Source organism: Xenia sp. Carnegie-2017, unplaced genomic scaffold, assembly GCF_021976095.1.
Source record: "Xenia sp. Carnegie-2017 unplaced genomic scaffold, XeniaSp_v1 HiC_scaffold_23, whole genome shotgun sequence".
Lineage (NCBI taxonomy): Eukaryota > Metazoa > Cnidaria > Anthozoa > Malacalcyonacea > Xeniidae > Xenia > Xenia sp. Carnegie-2017.
The window spans coordinates 1,272,187-1,285,409 of NW_025813486.1; the positions used below are offsets into that span (position 1 = coordinate 1,272,187).

A 13,223-nucleotide genomic window follows, 5' to 3' on the forward strand; every position below is an offset into this window, starting at 1 on the left:
CAGTCTGCAGTGTAGTTTAAGGTTATGTCCTAGTCTGTAGTGTAGTTTAAGGTTAGGTCCCAGTCTGTAGTGTAGTTTAAGGTTAGGTCCCAGTCTGTAGTGTAGTTTAAGGTTAGGTCCCAGTCTGTAGTGTAGTTTAAGGTTAGGTCCCAGTCTGTAGTGTAGTCTTAGGTTAGGTCCCAGTCTGTATTGTACTTTTAGATTAGGTCCCAGTCTGTAGTGTAGTTTAAGGTTAGCTCCCAGTCTGTAGTGTAGCTTAACGTTAGGTCCCAGTCTGTAGTGTAGTTTAAGGTTAGGTCCCAGTCTGTAGTGTAATTTAAGGTTAGGTCCCAGTCTGTAGTGTAGTTTAAGGTTAGGTCCCAGTCTGTAGTGTAGTTTAAAGTTAGGTCCCAGTCTGAAGTGTAATTTAAGGTTAGGTCCCAGTCTGTAGTGTAATTTAAGATTAGGTCCCAGTCTGAAGTGTAATTTAAGGTTAGGTCCCAGTCTGTAGTGTAGTTTAAGGTTGGGTCCCAGTCTGAAGTGTAATTTAAAAGGTATTGATCATCTTAAATTATAAAATGACACAAAAGTTGGAATGCTTCCGCCTACAAAAACTACATATTGCTCAAACATTTATTTGTATACTGACCATTTTTCTGTATTTTTTGTTGTTGTCAGGTGGATCTCGCCGTGATGTGGTAGAGCGAAGTAATAAATTGATCATAAATGCAAGCAAATCTTATGACCCAGATGACAAAACTTTCGATTCATCTAATCTTGTATTTCGTTGGCAATGCGTGGCTAATTGTTCTAATATTAGTTGGCAGAATGTTAGCTCCATTGTCACAGTAAATGTGAGTTTGTTAAAGGTGGGCGATCGTTTTGAGTTTTCCGTCAACGTTTCCCTTCGTGAGAAATGTACGTACGTTACGCAGAAGATTCGCATTGTCGCAAATGGTTCTCTTGTCACAAAAATTATGTAAGTGGATGTCATCGTTATAAAGTCCTAAGAACGAGAGTTAGGTGTTATTTATAATGCAAAGGCGTGAAAATGGGTAATATCTAACATTCACAGAGCTCTGACCCAAACTTTACCCTTATTCTCTTAAACCACAGAATAATGATTATACAGAATGGTCACTCAGGTGTACAATGCGTCCTCGTGTCGGCCATTATTCCAGCCAGAGATGATTAGGATTTCTCACTTGTTTCCAACCATTAAAGTTACATGACGTCAATACTTAATAATGAATTCAAGTATATTTTGACTTAAGAAATGACTTCGGATCATTTTGAAGGTTAGGAAACAGTCAAAAACCTTAATCATCTGGCTGGAATAATGGCGGCCACCATGCGCAGCACGACATGCGCGAGGACAAAAACATCAAAGGTTCCGACACGAGTGACTCTTCTGTATTTTCTTATTCTGTGCTTAAACTTTATTTTTCTTTGACTTTCTTTCAAACTATTCTCATAACTCAAAAGATGTATTCTTGACTTTCAAAATATACTTTTGATTCTGAAATTATACTCATGACTCTCAAACTTTACTTTTGTCTTTCAAATACATACTCTACACTAAAACTGTAGCTATTCTCGACTTTCAAACTGAACTTTTGCCTTTCAAATACACACTCTTCACCAAAACTGTAGCTATTCTCGACTTTCAAACTGAACTTTTGGCTTTCAAATACACACTCTTCACCAAAACTGTAGCTATTCTCGACTTTCAAACTGAACTTTTGGCTTTCAAATACACACTCTTCACCAAAACTGTAGCTATTCTCGACTTTCAAACTGAACTTTTGGCTTTCAAATACACACTCTTCACCAAAACTGTAGCTATTCTGACTTCAAACTGAACTTTTGGCTTTCAAATACACGCTCTTCGCCAAAACTGTAGCTATTCTCGACTTTCAAACTGAACTTTTGGCTCTACTCCTAATCCGAGGCTGTACTTGTCGAGTCTTGACCTTCACTCTTGACTTTTAAACTATGCCCTTGAATTTAAAAAATGTGTACTGAAGCATTTTGTTTATTCGTCTTTAGTTGTCGAGTAAATTGCTTGGCTCGTGTTACCCTCACAAGTAGACTGTCTCTTCAAGGACAATGTGAAGCATGTTTACCCACAAAAGAAATTATCTACAAGTGGAAATTATTTTATAAAAATGGTTCAGTGGCGAACGTATCGGCTGTTTTAGATAGACAGAACTTAATTATATCTGCTTATACTCTTGAACCAAAAACTTTCTATCGTGTTGAACTTAGAGTTAAGAGCGAGAATTTAACCGAAACGCTGTCTGTTTATAAATTTGAAACAGTTGGTCATCTTTCTGGTGGTACATGTAACGTGAGGTAAGAAAATATTTGTTGGCATCCTTTAAAAGATTTTATTTTAAGTCATTTCCCTCATCCCTACCATAAAAACACTACTTCTTCATTAGCGAATCCAGGATAAGTCAGAGTACAGTACTGAAAATATATTTTCATTTTAGAATACTTTTGGAGCGAATCCTATGTGGAGTGTTTTACTCTTAAATATTCTTTTCAAATTTTTAACCAGCAACATTTTTGAAAACATCTTTTGAATTTAAAATGAGCTTCTAGAATTTATTTTGACCTTCCTTAGATTCGCCACTGTTCTTCCCTCCTCCCCACTCCCCTTCCACCTCAAATTGTGACTACTTCCCCCTCCACCTCAAATTGCGCCTTCCTCTCCCCCTCCACCTCAAATTGCGCCTTCGTCTCCCTCCACCTCGAAATGTACCTTCCTCTCCCCCTTTCACATCAAAAATCGCCTTCTCTCCCACCTCAAATTGCGCCTTCCTCCACCACCTCAAATTTCGCCCTTTAAAATAAAGCCGTTATAGTTTTCTCCGACGACAAAAAATTTAGAATTTTCATGTTTGTTAAAGCTTAAAATATGATGAAGAACTCGCTGAAATTTTTTTAAGGTATTTTTGATGAAGGTGACTATCGAAGCCAGCTCGAATTGTCACATCTTTTATGCAAATTTCCCAGATGTTAGTAATTTATCGGCAAATTTATGTTGTCTGTTGGAAATTAAATCAATTCATAGTGTTTGCAGTAAACACAAAAATATCTGTATTGTCGCTGTCAAAAACGGGCTGCTCACTAGTGACATCGGAAATCGGAAACGGAACCGGAACAATGAAATCGGAAACGGAAAATAAAGTGCGAAGAAATTCCCCCGCTTCTCTTTAGGTCTCCTGAAAGGGACTCCTGTAAGAAAACCTGTCTTGTCCAGCCTTATGAGGTTAAATATAGGAAAAGTATATTCAACAATTTCAAAGTCAAAGTTAACAACGATTTGCTTTTTTCTTAAGTGGCTATGTTGTCCTGTGCAACGTTTTCAACTTAAATTCTTAAAATAAAATTATTTACCAATCATCTTAGAACTTTTCTTGAGTTGATTTTCCTTTCTGCTTTATCTTCATCAGTCCTGACAAAGGCGAAGCTGCTAGAACAGAATTTCACGTCGAATGCGAGAAATGGAAAAGTGAATATCCTCCTCTGACCTACAGTGTACGCTACATCCCGCCATTTGAAGCAAAGGATAGCGAGGGTGATCAGTTGATATTATGGTACACTGGTGAACAACAGAAATCCTCACAAAGTCAACTTCCTGCTGGAGAAAAGAACGGCAGCATTGCAATTGAAGTCGAAATAACAAGTGCACTGGGAGAATATACAAAACTAACGCTACATGTTGTGGTATTGTTGATTTTTTATTAAATGAGTTTGAGAAAGCCGTCTTTAGAGCGCAAGATAACGTGTGTCATTGTAGGTAGTGATGAATGAACAACAGAGAACAAGAACAGTCTTTACACTAACTAAAATATATAAGAAATAAGATAACATTTGTCAGTGTAGGTAGTGATGAATGAACAACAGGGAACAAGAACAGTCTTTACACTAACTAAATATATAAGAAATAAGATAACGTGTGTCAGTGTAGGTAGTGATAAATGAACAACAGAGAACAAGAACAGTCTTTACACTAACTAAAATAGATAAGAAATAAGATAACGTGTGTCAGTGTAGGTAGTGATGAATAAACAACAGAGAACAAGAACAGTCTTTACACTAACTAAAATATATAATAAATAAGATAACGTATGTCAGTGTAGGTAGTGATGAATGAACAACAGAGAACAAGAACAGTCTTTACACTAACTAAAATAGATAAGAAATAAGATAACGTGTGTCAGTGTAGGTAGTGATGAATAAACAATAGAGAACAGAATAGTCTTTACACTAACTAAAATATAATAAATAAGATAACGTGTGTCAGTGGGTAGTGATGAATGAACAACAGAGAACAAGAACAGTCTACACTAACTAAAATAGATAAGAAATAAGATAACGTGTGTCAGTGTAGGTAGTGATGAATGAACAACAGAGAACAAGAACAGTCTTTACACTAACTAAAATAGATAAAATAAAGATAACGTGTGTCAGTGTAGTAGTGATGAATAAACAACAGAGAACAAGAACAGTCTTTACACTAACTAAAATATATAAGAAATAAGATAACGTATGTCAGTGTAGGTAGTGATGAATGAACAACAGAGAACAAGAACAGTCTTTACACTAACTAAAATATATAATAAATAAGATAACGTATGTCAGTGTAGGTAGTGATGAATGAACAACAGAGAACAAGAACAGTCTTTACACTAACTAAAATAGATAAGAAATAAGATAACGTGTGTCAGTGTAGGTAGTGATGAATGAACAACAGAGAACAAGAACAGTCTTTACACTAACTAAAATATATAAGAAATAAGATAACGTGTGTGTAGGTAGTGATGAATGAACAACAGAGAACAAGAACAGTCTTTACACTAACTAAAATATATAATAAATAAGATAACGTATGTCAGTGTAGGTAGTGATGAATGAACAACAGAGAACAAGAACAGTCTTTACACTAACTAAAATATATAAGAAATAAGATAACGTTTGTCAGTGTAGGTAGTGATGAATGAACAACGGAGAACTATAAAGTAAACAAAGTAATGAGGAAAAATTTAAAAATTTTTGTAAATATATTTTTCAGGTCAATCCTGTAAATTCTACTTCGGAATCATTGGATAATGTAGTAGAGAATATAAATGAGCTCAGCGAAGATTATCCAGGAGAAATTACACAACAAATCATAATCTACTCTCAAGTTCTGAACCACAACCAAGATTCCTTTAAAGAAGATCCAAAGAAGGTTTGTGAATTAATGTCAATTATCAGTCAGTCATGCGCACAACTATCTTTAGATTGGAGTAAATGAATGTTGAGTGTCTGTAAAAGAAGCGTATAAATACTTTTAGAACTGAGTTTGTAGCTAAGGAAATGGAAACATCACTCATGCGCACAACTATCTTTAGATTGGAGTAAATGAATGTTGAGTGTCTGTAAAGGAAGCGTATAAATACTTTTAGAACTGAGTTTGTAGCTAAGGAAATGGAAACATCAGTCATGCGCACAACTATCTTTAGATTGGAGTAAATGAATGTTGAGTGTCTGTAAAGGAAGCGTATAAATACTTTTAGAACTGAGTTTGTAGCTAAGGAAATGGAAACATCAGTCATGCGCACAACTATCTTTAGATTGGAGTAAATGAATGTTGAGTGTCTGTAAAGGAAGCGTATAAATACTTTTAGAACTGAGTTTGTAGCTAAAGAAATGGAAACATCAGTCATGCGCACAACTATCTTTAGATTGGAGTAAATGAATGTTGAGTGTCTGTAAAGGAAGCGTATAAATACTTTTAGAACTGATTTTGTAGCTAAGGAAATGGAAACATCAGTCATGCGCACAACTATCTTTAGATTGTAGTAAATGAATGTTTAGTGTCTGTAAAGGAAGTGTATAAATACTTTTAGAACTGAGTTTGTAGCTAAAGAAATGGAAACATCAGTCAACACTAACACCAACAGTCTTTTTAAGAGCTTCACGAAATCGTTGACGATCTATGCATTTATAGATATGTAACGATACTCCTGCGCTCAAACCATTCATTTTAGAGTGAATTAATGTAAGATTTAATGCACACCAAACTTATAGAACAAGAGAATGTTTTTAATATATAGCTGTTTTGTGTTAAAATTTTCTATTCAATTTTTTGTCCACCATTTTATTTAAAGAATTCTCGATAAACAAGCAAGGTTATTTTTTATATGTTTAGATCCGGAGGGCATTTATCAAGAATCTGAAGAAAGTTGAAACGAATACACTTCCATCAATTCAACAAACATCTGACGCACTAAAGTTGGCTGCTTATGACGAGACACAAGTTGTTCATGATACACAGGTTAGTCACGTGGTACTACACGTGTAAGTACAAGTTGGTCACGTGTTACTACATGTGTAAATGCATAATGAGTTTCACAAATACTGCGTCATTTCATTGTAAGCAGTGAGCAGAAAACACATTTTAGATTCTCAAGGAAGTTTTGTGTGACTGATATTAAACATGTAGTATTATTTGAAGTTTTAAAATATAGTTTTTACATCTACTTTATTTTATTGCCCTAAATTCAACAAGCTACCAACGTGTACGAAGTGCGTGCCTATTTTTTCACATAGTCATGTGTTTTCTCACAGGTGTTTGCCGCTGAAAGACTTCAAACCATGTCGGACAGTTTTTTGAACATCTCCACGGATCGAGGGACACAATCAGGAGATGAAGTTGACAAAACTGGAACAATATTGTTATCTGCAGTAACCAAGATATTAAACGCGTCTCTTTTCAGTGGAAAGGACACGACCAAAGAAAATGGTAAGCTTGACGAATGACGTTGTCAATGATACATTCACTACTGCTTTGTTTGTCTGTTTGTTTATTAAGCTCCAAAAAGTTTCAAACCTTGGTAATTGTATGTTTACAACTATACGGTTTTTGAATGATATGGTTCGTTTTATTTTTTTAAACGAATTTTCATTGAAAGTTGCACGTGCATTGTGCATGTATAGTGCAATCATTTCACGTGGATTGTACTACGTGCATTGTGCATTCATTCCACGTGCATTGTACGTGCATTGTGCATTCATTTCACGTGCATTGTACGTGTATTGTGCATTCATTTCACGTGCATTGTACTTGCATTGTGCCTTCATTTCACGTGAAGTATACATGCATGGTGCATTCATTTCACATGCATTGCACGTGCATTGTTCATGCATTTCACGTGTATTAACATTCAACTCCATTTTCAGTATTTAGCAGTTGCGGTATTTGGAGATGTTTTCTGTTGAAATCAACGAAATAATCATTCAAAAATTCAATGAAAAACCTACTGAATTTTTATCACTTTTAGCACCTGATGACATCAAAGAAAATTTTTATGGTGTACTATCTAGAAAAGGAAAATCCTTAGAAAAGGTGATGACGAAATTAAGATTTTTTCGTTTTGGGTTTAATTAAAGCAGCATTTGACATTCAGTATAATTATCAAGCAATGTAAAACTCAAGATCTTTTGTAAATGATAAAATGTCGTAAAAGAGAGAAAGAAGAAGTCAATGAATGGCGTATTAAACTTGTCTTTTCCAGACTACAAGTGATTGCCATCTGTTCTCTGGTCATTTATCAAAATTTCAACGTGCTGGCATGTGCTTATAAAACTATGTAACTGCCATTAACCATAATGTCAATTATAATGATGTTTGTGTCTGGTACTACCATTAACCATAATGTCCATTATAATGATGTTTGTGTCTGGTACTACCATTAACCATAATGTCCATTATAATAATGTATGTGTCTGGTACTACCATTAACCATAATGTCCATTATAATAATGTATGTGTCTGGCACCACCATTGACCATTATGTCACAATTTTATCACTTAGATTGCGGAAGAAACGAAAAAAGTCGTTGAACGTTTGGACAAGACAATGCAGACCATCACGAAAGCCATGGCAAGTTTGAAGTTGTTTAGAGAACAGTCCACCAACATCAGTACACCATTGGTCGATGTTAAGATAAGCAAGGATTTTGACCTGAAACAAGAACGCATTGTGCAAAAGGCTTTTAGTAATGATAACGACAAACGGCGCAGTCCTTCTGTTTCTCTTCAGAAAGATGCTTTACCTTTTTTAAGTCATAATGGTAGTAATGATATTTTTCTTGAGGTGAGGAATGCTAAAATTGAATATACGGAAACTGATTAAGATCTTCTCCAGAATGTGTGCACCGTTGACAGATGTTCTTTACTGGAAGTAGAACAATCCAGTATAAATATAGTACAGTTCAGGTTTCCTTATTCAGTAACACTAGATCTATGACAGATGTTCTTTACTGGAGATAGAACAATCCAGTATAAATATAGTACAGTTCAGGTTTCCTTCTTCAGTAACACTAGATCTATGACAGATGTTCTTTACTGGAGATAGAACAATCCAGTATAAATATAGTACAGTTCAGGTTTCCTTCTTCAGTAACACTAGATCTATGATAGATGTTCTTTACTGGAGATAGAACAATCCAGTATAAATATAGTACAGTTCAGGTTTCCTTCTTCAGTAACACTAGATCTATGACAGATGTTCTTTACTGGAAGTAGAACAATCCAGTATAAATATAGTACAGTTCAGGTTTCCTTCTTCAGTAACACTAGATCTATGACAGACGTTTTACTGGAGATAGAACAATCCAGTATAAATATAGTACAGTTCAGGTTTCCTTCTTCAGTAACACTAGATCTATAACAGACGTTTTTACTGGAGATAGAACAATCCAGTATAAATATAGTACATTGTCAATCAATGATGAAACTTAACTTTGTATTTTAGTTAATGTCTTTCAAAGAGAATCCGTATATTTCGGACGTCAGGAATGCATATTTTATTCAACCGGAAGTATTTTCTATCAAATTTCGACGAAGAAATGGTAACGAGGTTGTCCTGGAGAACCTATCACAAGACATTGAAATCATTTTGCCGAAAAGTTTAAATGCATCGGATTTATTCATGAACAGATCATCAGAAGATTCAAATATCTATATTTGTAATATTCGAGTGAATGAAGACCATTTTGAAGAACAAATCTTGATCGAGATACAAATACAGGAAGAAAAATACAAGAGAGCACAGTTTCTCGTTAAATATGGGAAAAAAGTAACTTTACATAACTTTCTGAGCTTAAATCTATCTATTTTCTGGTAGCATCAGATCACTTCTGATGAAGACACTAGACTGGAGTATATAAGGACTCAAGTTTCAACATCAGATCACTTCTGATGAAGACACTAGACTGGAGTATATAGGACTCAAGTTTCAACATCAGATCACTCTCACTTAACATAATGTCATTTTCCAGCTGCCAGTAAACCTTACCATCAATTTGTTTCTGTTTTTGTTAAGGTTTCGCCGAAAACAAAAGATTTTAAGTATTTTCTATGGAAAAATGCGAGTTATGAAGATAGCCATATCGATGTTGTACGAAATGTTATCATTCTTCGAGATTCTACTCGACTTAAACAAGCAAAGGGTGTCGTGTCGATTGGTCTGTTGCCTTGTCCTGACAAAGGTGATGGACCAACGAAAAAGCCTTGTGATTTGAACGCGGAGACTTTCAAAGCCGTCGTACAGTTGAAGTCATGTAGGTTTTGGAATAACTCAAATTGGATGACAAAAGGTTGTCGTGTAAGTACCTATTTTAACGAAGATACTTGTTTTGAAAAGGGTGAAATGTTGTTCAACTGTGAGAACTCTGAAAAGAGCTCTGAAGTCTATGGTTTGTGTTCTCTAACAGTTCTTTTTAGAACTTTTCCGAAAACAGAGGAATCGCCAGCGGCCTTTTAGAGACTGGCTGGGATTCTTTCATTTAGCACTTACGTTCATTTGTTTGATGTTTTTGAACAATCCAGTAAAAGTATAGTACGGTTCGAGTTTAGTAATGGTAAAACTGAAACATTTGGAGATTTTCCTTTATAATTAGTGTGAGCTTTGTTTGATTATTACTTTAGTCAACCATCACAAATAAAGTGATCTAGTATATGCAATGTTGATAATACGAGTCAAGTCAACAATTTCAGGACCGTCAGCTCAAAGTGATTCGCAGTCGAGAGTTTGGTTTAGTTTTGTGTTATTTTACTTTTATCTTAATGAGAAGCCAAAGCCAATAACTTTAAATTAATCCCTGTTTTTTGTTTTTTGTTTTTTGTTTTCCGAAGCTTAGCAACGTATCAAATTCTCTTCAAACGAAATGCCTCTGCAACCATCTTACATCGTTCAGTTCTTACATCGTCTCACCGAATCCATTAACAAGATTTTCAATCGACGACTTCAAAAGAGGTTATGCTTCATTTGTCGCTGTTTCCCTTATTTTTACCTTTTACATTTTTCTTTTCATTTGGGCAAGACGTGCAGATGGTTTTGATTCAGTTAAGGTAAACAACACGGGTATTTTCGTTTAAAGTATGTTTTATGCTAGATTTATTGTATAATAATTTCATTTTTAAGTGTCTCAGTTAAGGTAAACAACACGGGTATTTTCGTTTAAAGTATGTTTTATGCTAGATTTATTGTATAATAATTTCATTTTTAAGTGTCTCAGTTAAGGTAAACAACACGAGTATTTTCGTTTAAAGTATGTTTTATTCTAGATTTATTGTATAATAATTTCATTTTTAAGTGTCTCAGTTAAGGTAAACAACACGGGTATTTTCGTTTAAAGTATGTTTTATGCTAGATTTATTGCATAATAATTTCATTTTTAAGTGTCTCAGTTAAGGCTCTTACAGACGAACAAATTTTCTATGACAAAACTCTATGTTACCATTTTTTTGTGACAAATGTCCATGTGTACGTGCAGCAAATTTTCTATGGCAAGTTTTTCATGTGGCATATTTTCTTTGACCGTCTGTACCTATCAACAAATTTTGTGTGACAAATGTTGTGGCCCGCGATATAATAGCACAGCATATATCAAAGAGAATACGCGGGAAAATCAGCGATAATCAAAGTAAACAATCGTCGGCTGTTCAACGATGCCATATTTGAGTAAACACAAACGGATGCTTGCTTGTGGCATTGGCATAACACTACTTATGCAATACGAGTACTCAAAGAGGCACTTAAATCGCCGTTGGTTCATTATGTTCAGGATCTCTTGATAGTCTTTTTTCTTTTTATTTCTGTCTTTGTAGCATTCTGATTTTAAATTCCACAAACTCTCCCTTGTTCTAAGTAACTCAAGGAGGTGACTTGTGGCTGCGTCAGTCCAACGCACGTTGTTGGCTGCCGCCATGTTGGCCGCTAAGACAGAGACCTTTGTGGCCACAACACTGAGTACGCCGAAAAATTCCGCTGACTAGGTTCATCACTGGCACGTCATTTGTTATATTTTCTTTGTTGGCCGTACAGACGAACAAAGTTCGTCATTTGGCCCATTTTTCTATGACAAATGCATTTGTTCAAAAGCTGGCATGCTAGCTTTTGAACAAATGCATTTGTCACAGAAAAATATGGCAAAGTGACGCGTACAGACGGGCGTATAAAACTTGTAACATAGAGTTTTGTCATAGAAAATTTGCTCGTCTGTAAGAGCCTTTAAGGTAAACAACACGGGTATTTTCGTTTAGAGTATCTTTTATGCTAGATTTATTGTATAATAATTTCATTTTTAAGTGTCTCAGTTAAGGTAAACAACACGGGTATTTTCGTTTAAAGTATGTTTTATGCTAGATTTATTGGATAATAATTTCATTTTTAAGTGTCTCAGTTAAGGTAAACAACACGGGTATTTTCGTTTAAAGTATGTTTTATGCTAGATTTATTGCATAATAATTTCATTTTTAAGTGTCTCAGTTAAGGTAAACAACACGAGTATTTTCGTTTAAAGTATGTTTTATGCTAGATTTATTGCATAATAATTTCATTTTTAAGTGTCTCAGTTAAGGTAAACAACACGAGTATTTTCGTTTAAAGTATGTTTTATGCTAGATTTATTGGATAATAATTTCATTTTTAAGTGTCTCAGTTAAGGTAAACAACACGGGTATTTTCGTTTAAAGTATGTTTTATGCTAGATTTATTGCATAATAATTTCATTTTTAAGTGTCTCAGTTAAGGTAAACAACACGGGTATTTTCGTTTAGAGTATCTTTTATGCTAGATTTATTGTACAATAATTTCATTTTTAAGTGTCCTTTTCAGCAAAAGGTTTTATTTGCCATATTTACTTTATATATGATTTCTACATTATCATTGAAAAATTTTTTAAATTTTGTCACGTCGTTTCATTTTAATGGCGGCTTAAACATGGCAAAAATACTCTTTCTCGTGGGCATTGTCTGTCGTCAGAAAAGCCTAGAGCTTCTTTTGCAAACGAATTCGGTTTAGTTTCAGTGTGCTCTTGTTGTAAATTTGAATGGAAATGTTCAATAATTTTATTAAACAAACTACTGTTGGATTTCACCATTATTTGTGATGTATGTTTACAGACGAGTATTTGCCCCTTGCAAGACAATTCTCCACATCACAGATATCGCTACGAGATTGCATTGTGGACGGGCATGCGCAGAAATGCGGGTACAAAATCTAAAGTTACCGTAATTTTGTCTGGCGATGAAGGTGATACTCGGCCAAGGTGCCTTACGAACCCGCAAAACCCGATGTTTCACCGGGGCAGCTTGGAAAAATTTCTCCTTAGGACGTCACAGGTAATGTTTATGGATAGCATGGTACACATAGGGACTTCGTGTTGTTTAGTGTTTATATACGGAGCTGAGAATGTATGTCTTAATGAATAGTTTGTTCACATAATTTTTTGATATAATTTATTATTTTCACCGCTCGCAGTTGTTTGTTTGCTTTGTATGATGTATAAATTTTATTGTATTTTTTTTCATTTGATTTATTTTTGACTTTATAAATGTAAACCTAACTTGAAAGTTTTAATCAGAAATTTCATGAAGCGAGGATGACAAAGTCTCTTTCTTGACCATCTGAAATACAACATTCTGTTAAACGTCTAATCATACTCTTCATCCTCAACGCTCAAGAAATGAAAATCTCTTCCATAGATTTATAATTAATTAATAACCTAAGTTTCAAAAGAAAAGTTGCAATTTTTCTGATGTCGTCATCTACATGACAGAGCGGAAAGAATGCTTAGATGAAAGAGTTACTAAGTGTTGCAGATGTATTTGTGCTTATTTTACCATAAAATTTCTTTTATGTTGCGTGTATATCTTAGCTGCCGTTTTAAACTTGTTTTTT

At 34.7% G+C, this 13,223-nt stretch overlaps 1 protein-coding gene across 2 annotated transcripts in view; it reads left to right on the forward strand.

Moving 5' to 3' along the window:
• The window catches only part of LOC124449577, a 42,648-nt gene that overhangs the window by 19,175 nt on the left and 10,250 nt on the right, over positions 1–13,223 (forward strand). For both annotated transcript variants that reach the window (XM_047000512.1, XM_047000513.1), the window contains 12 exons: positions 658–958; positions 2,029–2,334; positions 3,441–3,714; positions 5,063–5,221; positions 6,185–6,310; positions 6,604–6,778; positions 7,317–7,381; positions 7,851–8,132; positions 8,793–9,116; positions 9,363–9,644; positions 10,175–10,390; positions 12,446–12,664. In XM_047000512.1, coding sequence (XP_046856468.1) covers positions 658–958; positions 2,029–2,334; positions 3,441–3,714; positions 5,063–5,221; positions 6,185–6,310; positions 6,604–6,778; positions 7,317–7,381; positions 7,851–8,132; positions 8,793–9,116; positions 9,363–9,644; positions 10,175–10,390; positions 12,446–12,664 — 2,729 coding nt within the window. The remainder of the gene's footprint in view (positions 1–657; positions 959–2,028; positions 2,335–3,440; positions 3,715–5,062; positions 5,222–6,184; positions 6,311–6,603; positions 6,779–7,316; positions 7,382–7,850; positions 8,133–8,792; positions 9,117–9,362; positions 9,645–10,174; positions 10,391–12,445; positions 12,665–13,223) is intronic.